The 22,222-nt window shown below is 38.8% G+C and overlaps 1 protein-coding gene across 2 annotated transcripts; it reads right to left on the minus strand.

The window, feature by feature from the left end:
- Positions 1–4,981: 4,981 nt before the first annotated feature.
- Positions 4,982–19,588, minus strand: LOC126872647 (zinc finger protein 184-like). 2 transcript variants are annotated; one of them, XM_050632752.1, is made up of 3 exons: positions 19,413–19,588; positions 19,021–19,137; positions 4,982–10,180 (listed from the first exon to the last, which is right to left on the minus strand). In XM_050632752.1, exons 2-3 carry the CDS (start codon positions 19,024–19,026, stop codon positions 7,412–7,414), a joined length of 2,775 nt encoding a protein of 924 aa, XP_050488709.1. In that variant the 5' UTR covers positions 19,027–19,137; positions 19,413–19,588; the 3' UTR covers positions 4,982–7,411. The 2 variants fall into 2 exon arrangements, with proteins under 2 accessions (XP_050488709.1, XP_050488710.1); XM_050632753.1 differs by having other exon boundaries at positions 19,386–19,588.
- Between the last annotated feature and the right edge of the window lie 2,634 nt (positions 19,589–22,222).

Here is a 22,222-nt window from a genome sequence, read left to right on the forward strand (position 1 = left end):
TCATTAACTTCATTGTTCATCAAATTTTTATTATTAGCTATTAGATTTTCATAACTTATTCATTTTTCTTCCTTTAGGAGAGACATTTATTTTTCCGTGTTACGTCGGGCGACACTCTACCTAGACCAGGCCACACACCGCGGGCCAGACGGGAACCAGATGTCTGCTCGTTAGTTCTGCCCGAGCATCCGAGCTAAACGGGCGTGTGAAACAGTGCTCCTGAAAAAGTGCGGCAAGTGGGTAAGAGAAAACTACGAACGGTTACGCCTATAGCCAAACGGTGAAAACCCGTGTCCTATATCAAGAAGACTAGCAAACCAACTATGGAAAATATTCCAGCGATAAGAATTATAAACAAACAAGAACAATATTACATACACAAAACAACAGATACATTAAAAACAAGTCAACCAACACACCAAGGACAGGGCTGCTCAGCCACAATAGAAGTCGACATGGAAAACAACAAAGCAACAACTCAACAGGACGAACCAGGATGAAAGCTGGAAGATAGTCAGCTATAACAAAAAAAAAGAAAAATAACAGCCAACCCAGATATGGAAAAGCAGCGATGGCTGCAAGAATTACCGCTAAGAAACTCCTTCAGCTCGCTAACAGAAGAATCAGACGACGACCCAACAAGCAACACCACAACCCAATCAACACACATCACAAAACCACCACCAATATTTGTTGAGGCGCAAATAATAGACCCGCTTATCGATCCACTTAACAATATTGTTGGAAAGGATAGTTACACAATAAAACAAACAAAACTAGAACAAATAAAAATCCAAACAAACACACCAGAAAATTACAGAATAGTTATAAAAGAATTAAGGGGAAAAATACCATATACCACACGTACCAGCTCAAAACGGAAAGGAGCTACAAAGTAGTTATAAGAGGACTGCACCCAAAAATCAACACAAAAAAACTAAGTGACGAATTAGCAAAGATGGGCCACCAAACAAGAACTATAAACAATATTATAAGGTACGATACAAAGCAACCACTACCGCTATTGTTAATATAATTAGAACCTAAAAATAACAACAAGGAAATTTTCGATATTAAAAAAATCTTAAACACACTAATCACAGTCGAGCCACCCAGGCACAAAAAAGACATACCACAATGCATGAGGTGTCAACAATATGGACACACTAAAAATTACTGCAACAGGAACCCGGCGTGTGTCAAGTGCGCAGAAAAGCACCTAACAGCGAACTGCCCACACACGGGAACAATAAACGACGTAAAATGCTACAATTGCGGTGGAAATCACCCAGCGACTTACAAAGGCTGTCTAGTAAGAAAGCAACTTCAAGGCAAACTTTCTCCGCCGCTTCGTAACAGGACACACAACAATCTTCACACGCAACAGGACAACACAGAACCTACGTCAACACCAAAAACACAGCACGCAAGGAACAATAACCACACTAACACCAACACCGCTAGAAACCGAAGCTACGCGCAAGTAGTCAACCGGTCGTCACCCTTAGACAATCAAGAACAGAACAACCACAGCAACGACGCTACAGAAATCAAAGAGTTAATAAAACATTCCATAAAAAACACCGAAATAATCACAAAAATGATAAGCGACCAAAACGAACTCCTCAGACAGCAAACACAGCAGATAGCAGTCATGTTACAATTACTTACTAACATGATGAGCAAAAAATAAAAATAGACACGCTTAAAATAGCAGCCTGGAACTCTCACGGCCTACAACAAAGGGCCCTAGAAACAAAAACTTTCCTGTACAACAATAATATCGACACACTATTCGTATCAGAAACACACTTCACTACAAAAAGTTACATAAAAATACCGCACTACACCATATATGATACCAAGCATCCCTCAGGAAAAGCACACGGAGGGATCGCAGTAGCAATAAAAAACGACATTAAACATCACTTACACAGCCAAGTTAGTAACGGACATATACAAGCAGCCACCGTTACTGTACATACTAGCAGCAACCATTTACAGTTGTCAGCAGTATATGTACCGCCGCGACACAAAATTGCATCACAAATGTGGGAAGAGTATTTTCAACACTTAGGTAACAAGTATATCGCAGTTGGAGAGAACAACATAAAGCACACACTATGGGGATCAAGAATCACTACACCACGAGGTAGAACCTTGGAAAACTACATTATAAAAAATAACCTCAATATATTATCCACGGGAAAACTGACATACTGGCCGACAGACCTGAGCAAAATACCTGATCTACTTGATTTTGCAGTTACAAAGGGACTAAACGCAAATAAACTAAACACAGCACCCAGCCTCGAGCTTACCTCCGACCATACGCCCATAATAATTACATACAGAAACAAACCAATACTTTACAGCAGCACAGAGAAGCTGTGCAATAAAACCACCAAATGGCAAATATTCAAAGAAATAATAGAGAGCAAAATCAGCTGCAACATCCCACTGAAAACACTTGAACACATCGACCAAGCAGTAACAACACTCACAGAAACTATCCAAGAAGCAGCAAGGGCAACCACTATACCGGAAACAACCAACAGACAAACAAAAACAGTTCCACTAGACATCTTCGAAAAAATTAGAGAAAAAAGAAAAGCGAAAGCAAAATGGCAAAAACACAGAACAAAAGAAAACAAAAAACACCTAAACAAACTCACAAAAGAAATAAAAAACAAAATAAAAGAGCACAACAACAAGGAGTTCACAAAGTTCATCGAGTCACTATCTGCTCACGAGAACTGCAACTACTCCCTATGGAAAGCCACAAGAAAAATAATGAAGGCAACAAAAATGGTACCAGCAATCAGAAGAGCAGACGACACATGGGCAAGAAGCAACGAAGAACAGGCTGAAGAATTTTCCAACCACCTATGCAACACATTCACCCCACACAACATCAACAACAGCAACCACAATAGTCATACGGACGAGGATGCGCTAACTACTAGTACACCAACTGGCAATCACTACACCATACCCAAAGCAACAGCACAAGAAATCAGAAACATAATTGAGAAAACAAAAAATAATAAGGCACCAGGGGTCGACCTAATTAACGGCAAAATCTTGAAAAACCTTCCGCCAAAAGCGATAAGACAAATCACAATAATAGCAAAGGCAATACTAAGAATACAATACTTTCCAAAAGCTTGGAAACTGGCACAAATCATAATGATACCCAAACCAGGCAAGGACCCACACGGAACCAAATCTTACCGACCAATCTCACTACTTCCGGTGTTCTCTAAGATACTAGAGAAAATAATCTACGACCGGATAAAACCCATAATAGACTAGAACCATCTAATACCGGATCACCAATTCGGATTCAGAAAGAAACACTCCACAATAGAACAAACGCACAGACTCGTCAATGAAATCTTACAGGCGCTGGAAACAAAACAATACTGTACGGCACTCTTTATGGACATCGAAAAAGCATTCGATAAAATAATCCACACTAGCCTACTTCAATCAATCAGGAAACAGTTCCCGGGGCAGATATACCAACTAATCAAATCATACCTAAGCAGCAGAAGCTTCATAGTAAAAATCAAAAACACACACTCGGAAGCTAAAGAAATCAAGGCAGGAGTTCCGCAAGGTAGCGTCTTAGGACCAATTTTATACACATTATACACGGCCAACATACCAACAACTAACAATAGCAAAATACTGACATTCGCGGATGACACAGCTGTACTAGTCAGGCACACTAACCCTGCAACAGCAGTTACATTACTACAAGAACATATCACAGAAATAAAGAAGTGGCTACAAGTTAACCAAATTAAAGCAAATCCCAAAGTAAATGCAACCATATTACATTCACACTGCGAAAACAGATGCCACCAAACATCTTTCTTAACGGCATGCACATAATACAAACAAGGCAAGTCAAATACCCAGGACACCACATAGATACACAACTCACATGGAAACAGCATACTAAATCAATAATAGACAAAATACAGATAACAAGGAGACAAATGCATTGACTAACAAGTCGAAAATCCAAACTCAGTATAGAAAATAAATTAAAAATATACAAAAAATCTGGACGTACGGAATACCACTATGGGGAACAGCAGCAATGAGCCATATAACCAAAATAGAGACAATGCAAGCTAAAATTCTTAGAACAATAGTAAACGCCCCATGGTACGTTAGAAACGAGGGCATTCGGAAAGACCTGGGAAATACCAACGGTCAAAGAGGAGATTAGCAGATGTGCAAGAAGGTACAGAGAAAGAATAGCAACTGACCCGAACCGGCTGGCAGCGGAAACGATCAACACATCAAGCATAGAAAGAAGACTAAAAAGGAAACACCCCACAAATATCACAAAGGTTATAATCTAACAAATACGAAGAAACCCTGCTGGGGGTAGCCACCCACATGATAATCAAACAGCCAACAAAATTCTACCAAATGTCCAAATGGGGCAAATTGTGAATGTAAACAACTAAATAAAAAAAAAATTTCTAGTTGATGGTACAACAGAAGCGTAGCTTCAATCTTCTAATTAACGTTGCTTGTACAAAGCGTTTCGAATCAAAGTGCTGTATACAATGGTACCAGTTCACCCTATTTCGAGTCCCGAATATACAAAGGCATAATTTTAACTTCATGTCGCGTCTTTTAATTAACGCGAGTCACAACGTTTCGAATGCGAGAGTGTTGGTTCGTACAACAACAAAGGTTGTACGAATGTCGTAGTTTACACGGGGAAAGAATTTACATTATTTTCTGGAAAATGTAATTTATTCAAGAATACCTATACTTTTAAAAACAGTACATATCGTACTACTAAATTCTACAAATTTCTCGAGCAATCTATTAAGTTTACCAGCTTTCTAATTTTTAGAAAATACAAACGTTAGCTCTTATAACTGCTCAACTGTTCGTTTCGTTGTACGGCAGAACCGGTGAAAGCTCTTAAAAGTAGTTCATTTTCCCGCCGTGGAACAACCAATTTATTCGATTACGCGCTGCAACTATTCTGTGATATAAACGTCAATTCTTATTTCTTTATAGAAATTCTAATACGACAATTTTAATTCGCGCTTTCATAGCGATACATATCGTTCTTGGTCTCATGTTCCTCTCGATTATCGTATTGTACGACCGACACTGTGATGGAAATTGAAATATTTATTTACTGAATATTTAACGTAATAGTTTAATTGCACATTACAAAGCAATATCGTTCCCGTACAATTATCATTCGACGTTATTAATCGATAGCTGGGTAAGTAAATATATCATCTCATAATGAAAATTGTAATTACGATCCATATTTCAATTAGTCATCTGTCAAATATGAAACTTATCATATAATCATTCCACGTGTGATAAACGAAATGAATTTTTTTTTAATCTCAATATCAGATTCATTATTAGTGTTGCGCTGGGCGATTCTCTGCCTGGCCCAGGTCACACACCGCGGGCCAGACGGACACCAGATGTCCGCTCTTCCGTACGGCGTACCCTCAATAGCCTTAAGCACCCGTCATAAACCCGAGTCACTTGCCTGCTAAGGTCCTTCAGACCCAACAAATGTCTTTTCTAAATCAGTTTCCAAAGACTATTGTTTACTACGGCTTGACACGGGAAAGTTAGTTTTTCTCACGTACGATGCTTCCTACTAGCAACTTTCTATCGAGGGCGGTTAAGACCCTTCCTAGTCCACCAACCTTCGTTTGTCCAATCCGAGGCAATGTATACTGCCCTCACTTCCTGACCTAAAATGGTATGAACAAATCCGATGATCCCGTGCGCTAGACACACCGATCACTAGCTTTCCTCCGACACAGCATCGTCACTCAACTTCACTTCTTCTACATCGTTGGAAAAGTCAACTACTAAGTCTAACGCTAATGCCTATCGGGGCAGTCTAAGCATAACGCGAGAGTCGGTCTCGGTATTGTCGAGCATACATTTCCTCTCCTAAATATCTTATAGTGCTACGTCCACTAATACATTAAATCCAATTATAAGAGCCCTGCTCTAACGTACATATCTATCTTATCTTCGTGCGATAAGTGATTATCTATCTATCTATGCTCATCAGTGTAATCTAAGTGTTGGAAATATATAATTTATAATTCTGTGAATCACAGTGTTATACAAACTCAATCACCCCTATTATCTCAACGGAAATCAGGGGATCGATCAAGTCGTGGTGTCGATTGTTATAATCGTAACGGGAATTTACGACTCCCGTTGACGTCTCTCCTAGCGACTACGTCTCCCCGCGATTGGTCGAACAAACAATTAGGTTTGTTCATTTTTTAACGGATGTTATAATTATTATACTGAGCGGACGTTTAAACGAATAATTATAGCGAATAAACATTGCAATAAAAGAAAAATGACGAATATCAGGCCAATTAAGAAAAGAAATTGCAACATTTACTTACCCTCGCTTCATTTATTTTCTAACTTCTTCAAACATTTAGGCTGACCAAAAACAATTTACAAAATATAAAGATCCGCAAACGCGCACGTCGAACGAAAAACTCCCTTTAACAAAAAATTTTACAATAATGAAATAGGGTAGTGATTAACGTACTTGATAAAATACACACGCACGCACGCATGCACGCACGCATGCACACACACACACACACACACACACACACACACACACACACACACACACACACACACACACACACACACACACACACACACACACACACACACACACACACACACACACACACACACACACACACACACACACACACACACACGGAAACATATACGTATATGAAAGCACATAAATATAACGCGTTCAAAGAAAAGCAGACAAATTTATTACTCGATCTATCATAATTTTCATTAAGCTGTTTCAAGCGACACTTAGTAAACGATACAATAACGCGATTAGATCTCTTTATCTCTTATGGGAACAAAACGATGTATATTAAATAAAGTTAGAGACAGTATGGAATATCTAGTTCACTCGTTTTCTGGCTGTTCGTCTAGCGAATGCTTGACATATTCTGCTTCAACAAACTGAGACCATCGCAAACAATGAACAGGAAGCGCCTACGGCTGACACCCAAACTTCACTCAATGCTCGATGTTTAAGCCGAGCGCAGTTCGTATTAGGTCAGAAGCGTTGATTTGTCTTGTAAATTATATTTCAACAAATATCGATACATTTCATGCGTGTCATGGAAAATGCGAATACATGACTTAAAGGACACTTTGAAATCATTTGCTTCGTATGTGTATGTGTACTTGGCGTGTTTATTGTACGTCTCAATCTAGGCCGATTCTTCAGTATAGTACCGTGAAAATTGATTTTCAAACGACCTATAAATCGAAGAATTAAATATTCTCTATGCTTTTATTTTATGATTATCTTAATTTATCCAAAGAATTATGAACACACGCGAAAAGTCTGATCCGATGTATCGCGGTCGCGCGTTTTGTCAGCTGGCGAATCGTGCGAATGAACGTGTAGCCTATGTGCGTGGAGATGTGATTCGTAGCTGAAGCCTTCGTTACAAGTATCGCATTTGTAAGGGTACAATTTCGATGGTTCGTCCGGATAATGCTCCAACTTGTTGTGATGATAAAACTTGTACATTCCTTGAAACGACTTACCACATATTGCGCATAAAAAATCATTGCCCTTGTAATAATACGTGTTGTGCTCGACTAAACGTTCGTAGGATTCGAATAACAAATGACATATATTGCAGATTGGTTTATCTTCCACAACACAATCGGAATTCAGCACCAGCCTAGAATCTTGCCCAATATGCAAGTGTCGTTCGTGAATTTGAAGACTCTGTTTCTTAACAAATCCTTGATTGCAGAACTTACAAAAGAATTTGTAGTTCACCGAACACGAAGGCACATGAGTAGCAAGCATGTGAAACTGTAAGAATCTTTTAGTGGAAAACATCGTGTTACAAACGTTACACTTTTCTGTGGCTGTTTGGCGATAGGTGCGCTCGTGTATGCACAAATTTTTAAATGTTTGGAATTGTGTTCCACAAGTAGTGCAAGGAAACTTTGTTCTGTTCATCTTGTCCGCTTTATGACCCTTTAAGCATGCAATCCCATTAAGTAACCTTCTGTGTTTTGCAGCTGTATCGAATGACGAAGAGAAAGTATCATCCGTATTAAGCGCACTTGGAGTCAAATAATTTTTCAAAGATCTTGTCGTCCCACCCGAAACATCCAACGTTTGTTCCAAATCAGGCGACTGTACTATGCCGAGTTCCATGTCACTTGGTTCTTTCAAGGACCGAGACAAATGGTTTACACGAGGTACACGTTGTTTATTTCTTAACACTTTCATTCGACGACATACATTCTCGTGTTGTTTCAAACATGAGTATAGCCAAAATCGTTTGCGACAACCTTTGCATTTGTGTTGTTTCTTGAATGCATTGCAATTTATTTCAACATCAACCGGTGAAGCGTCCTTTTTTGATCTTATGGTCTTCAAACAATGCAGAATCATGTGCCGCTTCAACAGTGCCGACGTGTCAAACTTCTCATAACACACGCAACATTCCCTTCGTTTAAACACACCATGCTGACGTAGATAGTGAGTTAGTAACTTATTCATGGACGTGTAACGCGCGTTGCATATGCTCGAAATGTAAATCGTATGGAACAATTTCATGTGCTCGCGCAGGTTTTTCTTCGAAGAAAACGATTTTTTACAAATATGACATTGAATTATTTTCTGCTGACAGACTTTAAAGTTCTTCTGAAATTCAACCGATTCTTGTTGAAGTACGATTAATCTATCAGCGAAAGATTTTACAAATTCATTGAATCGCTTTGACGCAATCGTGTCAGCTTTCAAAGGCATGTTACATGTCGAGCTTGTTTCGCGAAAACCTTCAAATTCCTCTTTCACATTTTTCGATACTGCTTGTTTGTTGTTGTCTTCGACTTCGTCTTCGTCTTCATCTTCGTTTGACACAAAACTAGAAGGCTCCAAGAATTTGTCGCATTTCTCCAAGCGGACCACACATTCTTTACACTCCAATAAATCGTAAGAATCATATAAAGAAGAACATCTTTTCACTGGCCTAAGGTTGTAAGACATATTGTGCGAGGTATTAGAGCTTTCAGATTCAGCTTTTATTTCGTTCCTTAATAAAGATATCATTGTCTTTAAATTCACACGAATTTGAACAAATGATCTTTTCCTAACAGGAGATTCGATTCGCTTAACAGAAGTAGACATCTGAATAACTTCTGCAGCCGTTGATGTCTTGTTACTAAATGTCTCGAGCGTTAAAGTTGGAATAATAGTCGCAGTAACAGGAATATTCTCCGTATCGATAACTTTTTCCGGGCTAACCCATCTGTCATTCGGTTTGTCTTTGTACGTCGATATGAAGTCTGTAAGGACGGATTGCTTCATTCTTTTCGAAGGTGTACCATGCGAATCGTTTAACCATTTCGGATGCGTAAACTTGATCTTGCTGCTCGAATCCTTGGTGGATGTATTCTTTGAGTCATTAGATAGTTTCAAAGATATATTTATTGAGCTATTTACGTTCTTTGAGCAGGGACTGTGTGAAGTTTTTGATTCTGCCATGACTATATCATCCGAATGATTCGACTTTCCTAACGATTCAGGAGATGTTTTCATAATTTTGCTTCCACCAGAAAATATTGCGTTCCCATGCGCATGGAATAAATGAGACTGGACATGTCTTTTATAGGAAAACTTTCGGTTACAAAAATTACACTTATATCCAGACAATTTTTTCGTACAACATCGCTTCTTTAAATGACGTATTAACGAAATATGCATAGTGAAGATTGCAGTGCAATTATCACACTTAAATACATTACAGCTATATAATTTATTATGCAGTTCCAATAAATGTTTAGCTTGAAAAGTTAACAAACAAACATTGCAACTTATTCTGTTGTTTGAAGGTACTTTATGTTTACTTTTTCGTTTATCAGGATCCGATTTGTTATTTTCTAAATACGTACTTTCTTGAGGAAACGCGGATTCTTCATTGTTACAATAAACGTCGTCCGAAGATTCACCTTTAAACGTCGCTGTTTCATTTTTATTCCCTGTATTTGTATCAACTGGCGACAAATCATCGCAGATCTCTGGATCGATTGGCTCTTTTTTTATTGTTATTGCATATTCAGAAGGCTGAAAAAAAAAATACAAACCAAATGTAACATCCTAAGAAACGAAAAATCTATGAAACAGTCCTAGTCTAGTAATTGAAGTCAATCGTGCCATAAATCATGGGTAGGATAGAAAGCTACGTATAGAGCTACAGAACTAGATACTAGAAAGAACGGTTTATGACGTCATGTTTATCAGTTAGTCAGGTTCTACCATTAAAAACAATACATAACTGCACAAATCCAGAATACTGCGTATATAACAAGAGAGGTGTAAATTTTGTGTAAATTTACGGCTCCATTAGAATTACAAAGAAACTTTTCCTCAACTCCTAACGTTTACCATAGGACAGGGCCGATCGATATTTTCAAACTATTGTGTAGCGAAGTCGACTGTATTCAACTCTCAATTATATTCAAATGTAAGAAAAATCAGATTCGCAAACAATACTTTTAGCATGGTTGTTTAACATTATTTCATGAATGTATTCTTCCAGGTAACAAATTAGTACAAAGCAACGAGCGGTCCTTCTACATGTTTAGCAAATTGTATATTATAAATGAGAAATAAAATGTACGACAGAGTAACAAACACCATGCAAAACGCTAAAAATTCCATATCATTTGAAAATATAAAAAAACAACTCAAAATGTTTGCAAAAATCACCATGAATTGTTTAAAATAGAAATATTTGTATCGAATTCGGTGGAAAATATTGTGGAATCAATTGCGATCAGCAACCGGTGTGAGAAACAGTTAATGGTAGTACCTGGTCAAACAGAAAGAAAACGTGACTGTCAACGGTGCTTACATACGCTGAAACACTGATGCGATGAACGTGTCACGTAATTTTTGGGTTGGTCGGTGAAAATAAAATATAGTTGAGTCGTAACACAACTATTTACTTGGTTTTAATCAACCTTTATTATGAATTCAGCAATCACAATGTAACACGCACTGAATTAACATAGATCACAATTCACTCCAACCACGTTATATAAGACTTAGTTACAACAATACATTAACTACGCGACTTATAAGAGTAGAGACCGACATAGATATGTTGACTATTCTAAGGATACAGAATAAGTGAAGTTTTACTGACGATACTGTGTCTGAGGAAAGCTAGGGGTGGGTGTGTCTAAGGACACGGGACTATCGGATTTGTTGATGACAATTTTGGTTAAGGAAGTGAGGGCAGTAGACACCATCTCCGATTGGATAATAGGACGGTTGGTGGACCAGGAAGGGTTTTAGCCGCCCTCGCGAGAAAGTTGCCAACGGAACATACCAGATGTGGAGGAAACCAACTTTCTAAGCTAACACGTGGTAGACAATAAACGTAAAGGGAAATTTAAGACAGGAAATACTCGCTTGGTCCGAAGGACCTTAACTATAAAAATGCCAAGGCCCCCCTGGTGGGCACTTAAGACTATTGAGGGTGCGCTCCAAGGATATGCAGACATCTGGGTGCCATCCTGTCCGTGGTGTGTGGCCTGGTCTCTGATATGAATTGACGTTACATACCCCCCTTCTTAGATTGATTTTGGTCCTCCAAAATCTCAGTGTTTCTGCGGATTATCTCTAGGTCAATTGGCTTTTCCGGTAAGGTTGCTGTTTGCGTGTTGCCTAAGTATATTATAGTTATGAAGCCCGTCCTGGAAAATAAGGTTTTAACCGGTTTCCATTAATTTTCTTGATATTACCTTCTATTAAAACCTCATAATACGGTGTTTTAACTCTCTCAATGGTGTAGGGTCCTAGCCACTCTATGTCTAATTTATGCTCTTTATGGTCGTTGTGTATTAAGACTCTATCCCCTTCTTTAAATATTGACTGGGGTTTTATTATTCGTCGTCTCTGATCTCTTTGATATCTTTGTTTACTCCTAATCAATTGGTCGCGAGCTTTCGAAAGTCTAGAATCCCATTCTCGTTTTCTGAATGCTACTTCGTCCGCGTAAGTGCGTTGTGGATTTCGTGAAATGGTCGAGGGTAAGTTGGCTTTGTGTCCGAATGTCAATTCAAAAGGTGTATAACCGGTCGAGTCGTGTATCATCGTATTGTAGGCTAGGCATATAAAATTTAAATGTTCGTCCCATTCTTCCCCTGAGTCCCTTTGAACACACTTTAGCATATCTGCTATTACAGCGTGAGTTCGCTCTAATGATCCATTACTTTGGGGGTGGAAACTAGTAGTTTTAATGTGTTTTATTTTGAAGGCTTCTTCGTATTTTTGCATTAAGCTACTAATAAAATTTTGTCCTCTGTCTGTCAGTATTTTCTTAGGCGCTGAGAATATGTATATGTAATGGTCTAACAGGGAATTCCAAATAGTTTCTGTTTGTTGGTTTTTTATAGGAACAAGGATAAGGTATTTTGTGAGTTCATCGTGAATGGAGAGTATAAAGGAATTGCCTCGTTTCGTTTTCTTCAATGGTCCTAGTATATCCATGGCTATCTTGTCATTGGGTTCCAATGGTGTGTCGGTTATACATGGTTCTTCTTTGGGTCGAATCCTAGTCATTTTTGCGATTTGACAGGTCTCACAAGTTTCTATTCTGGTTTTTATTCTGTCCATAAGGTGTGGGATACTATATTTGTCTCTGATTCTGTCGTACGTCTTTTGTATCCCGGGATGTCCTATCAAGTCATGATTTTCTTTCAGTATTTGTTCTATCTCTTCGTCACTTAAGCTCTGTATTGGCTCGTAAGCAAACTCTATGTCGCCGCGTTGGTCATTGAAAAACAAAAGAAGTCTCTTTATGTGTGCTTTGTCTTGTGCGTTTAAGTTGTTGTCTCCTATCCCTATCTTTCTATTTGTTTTGAGTACGTTTGATATTTTCTGTAACCATGCGGTTTCGTCATATGGGCCTAGATATGTTTTTGTTAATTGGAAAAAGTTGTCTTTGTTAGGTGTTAGTTTTAATAATTTTGGTATTTCTTCTGATTTTTCCCAGTCTTTGAATTGTTTTAATAAGACGTCAGTTTGTGTTATCGCGTGTACTCTGGATAGGGCGTCAGCGGCCGCGTTTTCCTTTCCTTTTACGTACTCTATGTCATACTCGTATTCCTCTAATCTTAATCTCCATCGGATCAGTCGGCTTGAGGGGTCCTTACAGTTGTGTAGCCATTTAAGGGCTTGGTGGTCTGTTTGAATTTGGAATTTACGGCCTAATAAATATTGTCTCAGTCTTTTAACTGCCCAAACGATAGCTAATAATTCTTTTTCCGTCGTTGTATAATTTCGTTCAGGAGGGTTTAATGTTCTCGAAATGAAGCAACAAGGGTGCCCGTCTTGTGAAAGGATCCCTCCCAAACCTTCGTTACTGGCGTCCGTTGTCAACGTAAATGTTTTTGTGTAGTCGGGATATTTTAGTACCGGTGCTTGGCATAATCTTTCTTTTAACGTATCGAAGCTGAGTTGTGTTCTGTCGGTCCAGTGGAATGGCGTGTCCTTTTTCGTGAGGTCCGTAAGGGGTTTTGCTAGCTTTGAAAAGTTACGAATAAATTTTCTGTAATAACCTGCTAGCCCGAGGAAAGATTTTACTTCTGTTGGGTTCTTAGGTTGTCTAAAGTTTTTTACTGCTTCTATTTTCTTCGGATTGGGTTTTACTCCCTCGCTTGTTACGGTATGTCCGAGGTATTCTAATTCGGGCTTTAAAAATTCGCACTTATCTGGCTGTAGTTTCAGCCCCAATTCCCTAAGTCTTTGTAAAACGATAGCTAGGTTTTGGTTGTGTTCTTCTATCGATTGACCGAAAATAATAATATCGTCCAAATATGCAAAGCAATGTTTATTAATAAGTCCGCGAAGCGCAGTGTCCATCATTCTTTGAAATGTCGCTGGCGCGTTTTTGAGTCCAAACGGCATTCGATTATAATGGTAATGTCCTTGTGGTGTGCTAAATGCAGTGTACTTCTTGGATTTGGGATCCATAGGAATCTGGTGGAATCCCGAGGATAAGTCTAAGGCGGAAAAGAATTTTGCGTTTCCTAACTGCGATATTATGTCATCTATGTCGGGTAGTGGATATGCGTCTTGGTCCGTAAGTTCGTTAATTTTTCTGAAGTCAGTTACAATTCTCCATTTCTGTTTTCCCGAGGCGTCCTGTTTCTTTGGTACAACCCATACTGGGGAATTATATGGAGAGTCAGAAGGTTCTATAATGTTTTTCCTAAGCATTTCGTCCATCTGTCGCCTAATTTCTGTTTTGTGGCATTCAGGGGGTCGGTAGGATTTAGTGTTTATGATTTTGTTCTCTTTTAGGGTAATTGTATGTTTAGCAAGTGAAGTGCACGGTAAGAGTTCTGTTTCGAGATTGAAGACGTCCAAATAGTAAAGTAATATCTTTTCAATTGGTTCTCTGAGAGCCTTTTCTATATGTGAAAGTCTAACTAGATCTCTGAATGTAGAAATTTGATTGTAGGTGTTGGAATTTTCGATGCAATTAGTGATTTTTAAGTTGGACTCACCACCATTGATAAAGCATACTGGAGTCGGTTTTCCTTCTAGGTACACTGTCTTTGATATGACTTGCCCAGGTGATATGGTCGTTGCCGGTTGTAACAAAATAATATTATTATTTAGTTTTAATCTGTTGTTGGAAAGATTGAATTTAAACTGTCGTAATGCGGGGAAACCTAATATTCCATCTTCTATTAGCGGAAAATCATCATCTATTATATGAAAGTCTATCTTTTTGTCAAACAGATCTATAATGACGCGTTCGGAAGTTTCGAATTCAGAGTGTCCCATTGTGAATTTCTTCACAGGTACCGGTTCTGTTCTTGCTGTCCATTTTCGCTTGAGCAGGTTGATTCCTGCCCCTGAGTCGACAAGAAATGTTCGTTTCGGTTGTCCGGCTGGTCCAAGGAGCACTGTGGGTAGTTCTCCTGTAGTTGCATTGATCCTGATTCTTTCGTTTCCATCTGGACGAAGTTGATTGGGGGTGCTCGTTGTTGTAGGCCTGGTGTTCGAAAATTTGGACATTGGTTTGATCTGTGTCCAAAGCGTTTGCACTTGAAACATTGTACCTGGGCTCGTTCTTCTAACGGTGCTCGTCGAAAGGCCGTTTTAGGTTGTTGGGCGAAACCATTTTGAATCGCTCTGGGCGGTGTGGACGTGAAATTTGCTACTGGTCGTGGTCGATTATCGGGGCGAATGGTCCGTTCCTTACGGGTTCTGTGCTCATGAAAGTATCTTTCGATTTCGATGGCGCGTTTCTCGGCTTCAATAAAATTCTGCGGCGGAGTGGTCAGTAGTATTTGTCCTATTTCTAATTTTAATCCGCGAACAAAGTCCGTTATCGAGTCTTTCAAGATTCTGTCGCTCACGGCGCGTCTCATTCATGTTCATTTCATCTGGGTATTCATTAGTAATGCTGTGCTGTAATTCATTGTAGGCTCGTCTAAACCGAGTAATATAGCTCTGTACGCCTTCACTAAACCCTTGTCTAGTGTCTCGTAATTGATCCTGGTTTTCACGGACCGAGGTTCGAGTCGCTAAGTTCTGTCGTAATGCTTGGTATAAGTGGGCGTATTCTGAAATGTGCACACTACGTATTGCCATAGCTGCTTTTCCCGAAATTCTCTCAGTCTTAATCATTCTTAGCAGTAAGTACTGTTCGCTGCACATTACCCTCATCTCTTCGACTTCTCTAACGAATTCTTCCACTCCTATATCATTTTCGCCGTTAAGTTGTGATATACATCTTATTACATCTGTAGCTTTAAGCTCTGGTTGCGTAGAACGTTGGAGGAACGCTCTGCCCTCGGGTGATTGGGGTGGCTGAGGCATTGGAGGGGGTTCTCGGAAGACTGACTGATCCGTAGTGGTGGGGTTTATTTCATCTATAGTTATCAGGGAGCTGGCTTCTGATCCGTTTCTCATTTGCATGTTTGCTAACTTATCGCTTATTCGTGCGATCTCTGCTTCGAGTCGGTTAAATCGTTGCGTGGAACTCTCGCTCTCTTTCTGCCATGCGTCTATTATAGCTCTAACTGTTGGGTCTATCCCACTACTAGTTAAAGCGGCGTCAACCATTTCGGTATTACTTTCTTGTGGCGTTGCCATTGTTATACTACTTGTACTGTCTGTGCTATTTGACAAAAGAGTTCAGCGTTCGCTCACCTTGATCGTTTACCCCGTAGGAAAGGTGCCGTTGCGGTGTTCCTTTGTCGAAACGTCAGAGGTGTCTGCTCTGTTGCAGTGGTCCGTTGATCCTCAATCTTCGAAGTTGACCGTAGCCCGAAATGCGTAATTTCGTTTTCTCGAAGCTGATGGATCCTGGCACGGATCGCCAAAATGTCACGTAATTTTTGGGTTGGTCGGTGAAAATAAAATATAGTTGAGTCGTAACACAACTATTTACTTGGTTTTAATCAACCTTTATTATGAATTCAGCAATCACAATGTAACACGCACTGAATTAACATAAATCACAATTCACTCCAACCACGTTATATAAGACTTAGTTACAACAATACATTAACTACGCGACTTATAAGAGTAGAGACCGACATAGATATGTTGACTATTCTAAGGATACAGAATAAGTGAAGTTTTACTGACGATACTGTGTCTGAGGAAAGCTAGGGGTGGGTGTGTCTAAGGACACGGGACTATCGGATTTGTTGATGACAATTTTGGTTAAGGAAGTGAGGGCAGTAGACACCATCTCCGATTGGATAATAGGACGGTTGGTGGACCAGGAAGGGTTTTAGCCGCCCTCGCGAGAAAGTTGCCAACGGAACATACCAGATGTGGAGGAAACCAACTTTCTAAGCTAACACGTGGTAGACAATAAACGTAAAGGGAAATTTAAGACAGGAAATACTCGCTTGGTCCGAAGGACCTTAACTATAAAAATGCCAAGGCCCCCCTGGTGGGCACTTAAGACTATTGAGGGTGCGCTCCAAGGATATGCAGACATCTGGGTGCCATCCTGTCCGTGGTGTGTGGCCTGGTCTCTGATATGAATTGACGTTACAAACGCATCGACGTATTCTGTTCTTTTATGATGTATATTGGCTGGCATCGATGCAGAAAGTAATATATTTTCTTAATTGGTAAGCAAAGCCAATGGGTATATATTAAGTATATATTGATATACTGATATCATTTCATGAGACTTTGGAGTCGATGCGTGGCGTCATTACAATACGTTTCAGCTTGTACAGGCTGCTCAACGAATTTTCTACGCTAGACTATACTAGAACTTCTGTCCCGATGCTGTTCGGGCAGTAAGGGACATATGCAAAATTTCTCCCTTTTCACTATGTTGCCAATTTGTGTAAGAATATATATACACGCAGGCATGCGCACACGCACACGAATGCAAACGTGTATCTGTGCCTTGTTATAACTGTGTGTGGAAAAATTTTGTACATAAACTCACAGCAGCAATAGTTTTTATAACGCATGCACAAATTTAAACCTGGGCATGAGGGTACACGAGCGTTAAAACAGACATACGTTTTACAGTCATTTCGTACGTACATAGAAGTCACGGCATACGAGCGTTGCCTGTTTTGCAGAGTTGGCGTCGAAGCGCTAAATTTCTAGTTCTCAAAAATAGCGATTGTTCTTGACTGTGGCGTAAACCGTGCTTAACGGAACGTTCGCGACATTGTGTTGTAAAACTCCAATAATATTTCTTTTTAATCTGAATCGATATCAAAGTGCGTTAAAAACTGTAAATAATTTGATTCATACAAATGATTGTTGCAATAACAAATGATTTATAATCAACAAATTTAAAAATCTTTGCACAAAATAGAAAAGTTTTCATTCCGATACAACTATTTGCTATAGAATAATCGCTGGACATACGTAAAAAATACGTACTCATCGAACTGAGAACGAATAACTAATGATACGTTCGTGTGACCTGCTCTATTTAAGGTTATAATTGTATAACCTTATTTAATTGTACAACAAAGCATGCCTCAGCTGAATCCAATGCCCGTACTCATATAAATACATCAGTGAAAAGGTAACGCACGTTGCCAATGATGAATGTTCCTGGTACATGTGTGAGTTTTAATCTATTATACGGCAATATATTTTTTACAACTTACGTTGTTTCAACGCTCGTATGCTTCGACGCTTGTATGCTTCGACGCATTAATATGATAAAAATCTTATCTGTAACATGCATCTTTCTTATTAATTCACTTCGTATCGTACGAATAAATAGATAACAGTGATTTACAATAATATTACATAAAACATATTTATATATGTATAAATATCAATTTTATATTCTACAAGCCTAGGAAAATTAACAACAAATAATAATAGCACAAATGGTGAACGGAATCACTATACTAAATATTAACATATTAATGAAAATCATTTGTAATTCAATATTTCCATTTTTATAAACTAAAATATGGAAATGAAATTTAATTGTAAGATGATCACATTCGTATAAACTCATTACTCTACAACGGAGCAATTAAATATTATATTGATAACGATAATAAGCAAAATTGCATCGATGCTAGACGTTCTGCATTACTTTAATATTTTTAATCCATGTATTATTATTGAGCCATAATATATAAAGCATAGACGCAAGAGATCATAGCGCGTTGGCCAAAGAAATCTTACAATTGACAGATACATTATACAAAATTTTATATACCATGGTGGAAATTCCGTCTAATTCAACAATTAAATTTCATTTCTATTACAAATCACAAGTTTGCGTCACAACGGCCAAAGAAGCAAATCTTACTTTGTCATATTGAAATAGTTAAAGAAAGTGGTACATAAACATTAATTTAATATGTTATATTAACCAAGATTTATAGAAACAAAGTATATTATTCAATGATGTTTCAAAAGGTACTTACGTCCATTTTGTTGTCCAATTTTATATCCACGGAGATTGCATCAACGGGGCGTACGCAAATTAACACTCGGGCTATTTGCTTTATGAAATTATTATTATTATTAGACCAACTGTTTGCCTGTGCACAAAGAAAATCTATGTTTAGTGAGTAGTAGACTTTAATAATATCTTCAAAGAACAATTCGCGTTTTCCTTAAAATATGTAATAACTGTACGATAACAGTAGCAACTTGTAAATAAATATAGAAATTGTATGAAATACAGTTATCAAATATATTTAACAAAACTGTAATTATTTAATAAAAAGTCGTGAAATTAATGAAAAGCAGAAGACAATGGAAAATATTTCAGGTTAACGTGTCATACATGATCTTAAAAGTTGTTTACACTCACTTATTATTCACTTATTATTCACTCATTATTCACTTGCATCCAGTACATGTTTTCTTTTGTTAATAGTTCGCGTCAAAATAGAATGTAAATTTTTTTTATACACATATAAACTTGCACAGAGAGAAAAAATACCGTTCAAACTCGGACACCACCATGAGCAGCACTGTGGGCATTAAAATGGCATCACCCACTAGTAGCAAACATGTCGCTCAGTTCAGACAGATTCACGTGGCTACAGCGCATGCGTGTTACTGAGTAGATGTTCTGACTAAGTTCACGTTATGTCCAATATAATTTTCTTCTTCACGTTTCTACATAAACTCACGTTATATATGTATGTATATCTGTGTATCTAAGAAGCAACATCAACACACGTCAATGAATATCTGATTATTCCTGAATCATCAGTATTGTGAGCATCGCATTCGTATACACAGGTCTGTAAACTCCAATAGGGGGGGGGGGGGGGGGGGGGGGTAATGCTCTTAATATTCGGAAATGTGCTTTACAAATCGGCCGTTAGTCGTAGCGCTGGCATTGATTTGTTAACACAATTGTTTGCATTATCACAGAAGGTAAAGAATATAAACTAAATTGCTTTTTATAATTTTCATCAATATACTTAAAGTAGACATACAGTATTTCACGTGATACAAAAGAATGTTGTTTAAATAAATGTAGTTTTACATAAGGAGGGCTAAGGTTAATTCGTACAAAAAAGGCATGTTTTTGTGAATTTTTTGTGACGTCAGAGTTAAAATCTCTTTATTAAAATCAATAGTAAATTAAAGTATGACATTCGAAGAATATTGTATAAAATTTTCACGGAGAAATATTAAAAATACGGCAATGGCAGTGTTACGTCGGGCGACCCTCTACCTAGACCAGGCCATACACCGCGGGTCAGATGGAAACCAGATGTCCGCTCATCCTTACTGCGTACCCTCAATAGCCTTAAGGACCCATCATAAATCTCAGTAATTTGCTAGCTAAGGTCCTTCAGACACAGCAAATATCTTTATTCTAAATCACTTTCTAAAGAGTATTATCTACTACGGCTTTATTTATTTGTTTGTTAAAATTACAATCAATTCTCGCGTTGAGAATTTTCAGTAATTTTTCTGGCGTGGCGCAGTGATATGGCTGATTATTTATAATAAGTTAATATTTATTATAGATAAATATGTCGGAGATGAAAGAACACCGGAGCCTTTGGAATTTTGGATAATCCCGCAACATTGTAACCCAGAGTCTACTATAGCTGTAATTGAACAATTGTAGTTATTCAACCCGATTGTAATTGTTCGAGAGTTGTGATAGTGAGCTTGGGCTCGAGGCGACAGTCAGTCGCCGAACGTAGCCGCGGTCACGGGATGAACGCTTTGCCTAACAAAGGTATGGAGTAATTCTATAGCTCTCCTTAAAAGAAATATTCGTGGCGTCACGCGACAGTAAACATTCCAACGGTTTCTGCCCCGTGGCTCGCCACACGCAGAGCCTATTCTTCGAGTAAGATGATTGCCAGATGTCGATGCGTCTCCGCAGTACATGTTCGGCTAGCCCGAGGGCCCGTTATAAATCTTAAGGTTTAGTTAACTAAAGTCCTTCAAACCGACAAACAGTCTTTGTCCCAACTACGGGAAGATAGGGGAGACATATTTTTCAACGAGCGGCGTCTCCCACTAGCAACTTTCCCTCGAAGGCGGCTAGCATCTTTTTCTAACCACCGATATGGAGATTGACCAATTAGCAGCAACGTCAATTTCCCTTACTTTCTGAACGAAGGCTTTTCTCGACGAATCCGATGATCTCGTATCCTTAGACACACCCCATTATAGTTTTCCTCTGTGGCATCATCGGGACGGGAAAGGCATTCTCGCTCGCGATCTCATTGATGAAAGGAGTAACTCTTTACGACCAGTGAATATTACGCGTCCGACTTAGATTTTGTGAGTGCGCTCATCTGTCATCCCGTCGACCGCGGATTCGTTATTGAACCTAGGATCATTGTCATTAGTTTCTCGAGTACCTAACTACCACGGTTACTTGTCCGGTTCTATAATAATCGTATTTGCACTAGTCAATGTCTTCTCTATTGCATAACGACAACGTGTAACTCAAACGAAGATTCGTTTCACGCACCTAACCCTAATTCTAATGTAAACCCGACAAATATAATTTATAAGTAAGTATTATAAATAAGTGAATATTGCTTAATTTTTGATAACTAAATGAATCTGGCGTTTAGATCTAGCGGGTAGTGCCTCTTCAGCCTGCGAATCTGGTCCGTCGTATCAAGTAGTCCAGTGATTATGGGGTTTCGGTGTTTGTTGAATCTTTTGCTATATCTGTCGCTATATTTTGCTATTTCCTCTTTGACTGTGGCTATCTTGAGGTCGCGATGAATTGTTTCGTTGGTAACATACCAAGGTGCGTCTATTAAGGGTCTTATCGTTTTCGATTGGAAGCGTTGAAGTATTTCAATGTTGGAGTTACTTGCTGTTCCCCATAGTTGGATTCCGTAGGTCCAGACAGGTTTTATTACGGTCTTGTGGAGGGTAATTTTATTCTGTAGGTTTAGTTTGGAGCGTCGGCCCGTGAGCCAATAGAATTTGTTTAGTTTGTCCTTTAGTTGCTTCGTTTTATCTGAGATGTGTTTTTTCCACGTTAGTCTCTTGTCCAGGGTCATGCCCAGGTATCTGTGAAGGATGAAAAGAGAGAGAGAGTGCGTTTCGTCCCGGGACTACCGGTGGACTCGTCAGTAAGGCTATGCCCGGTAGTCCCTGCCTTAGACGTAGAAGGAGTCTCGC

Source organism: Bombus huntii, chromosome 13 (assembly GCF_024542735.1).
Source record: "Bombus huntii isolate Logan2020A chromosome 13, iyBomHunt1.1, whole genome shotgun sequence".
Lineage (NCBI taxonomy): Eukaryota > Metazoa > Arthropoda > Insecta > Hymenoptera > Apidae > Bombus > Bombus huntii.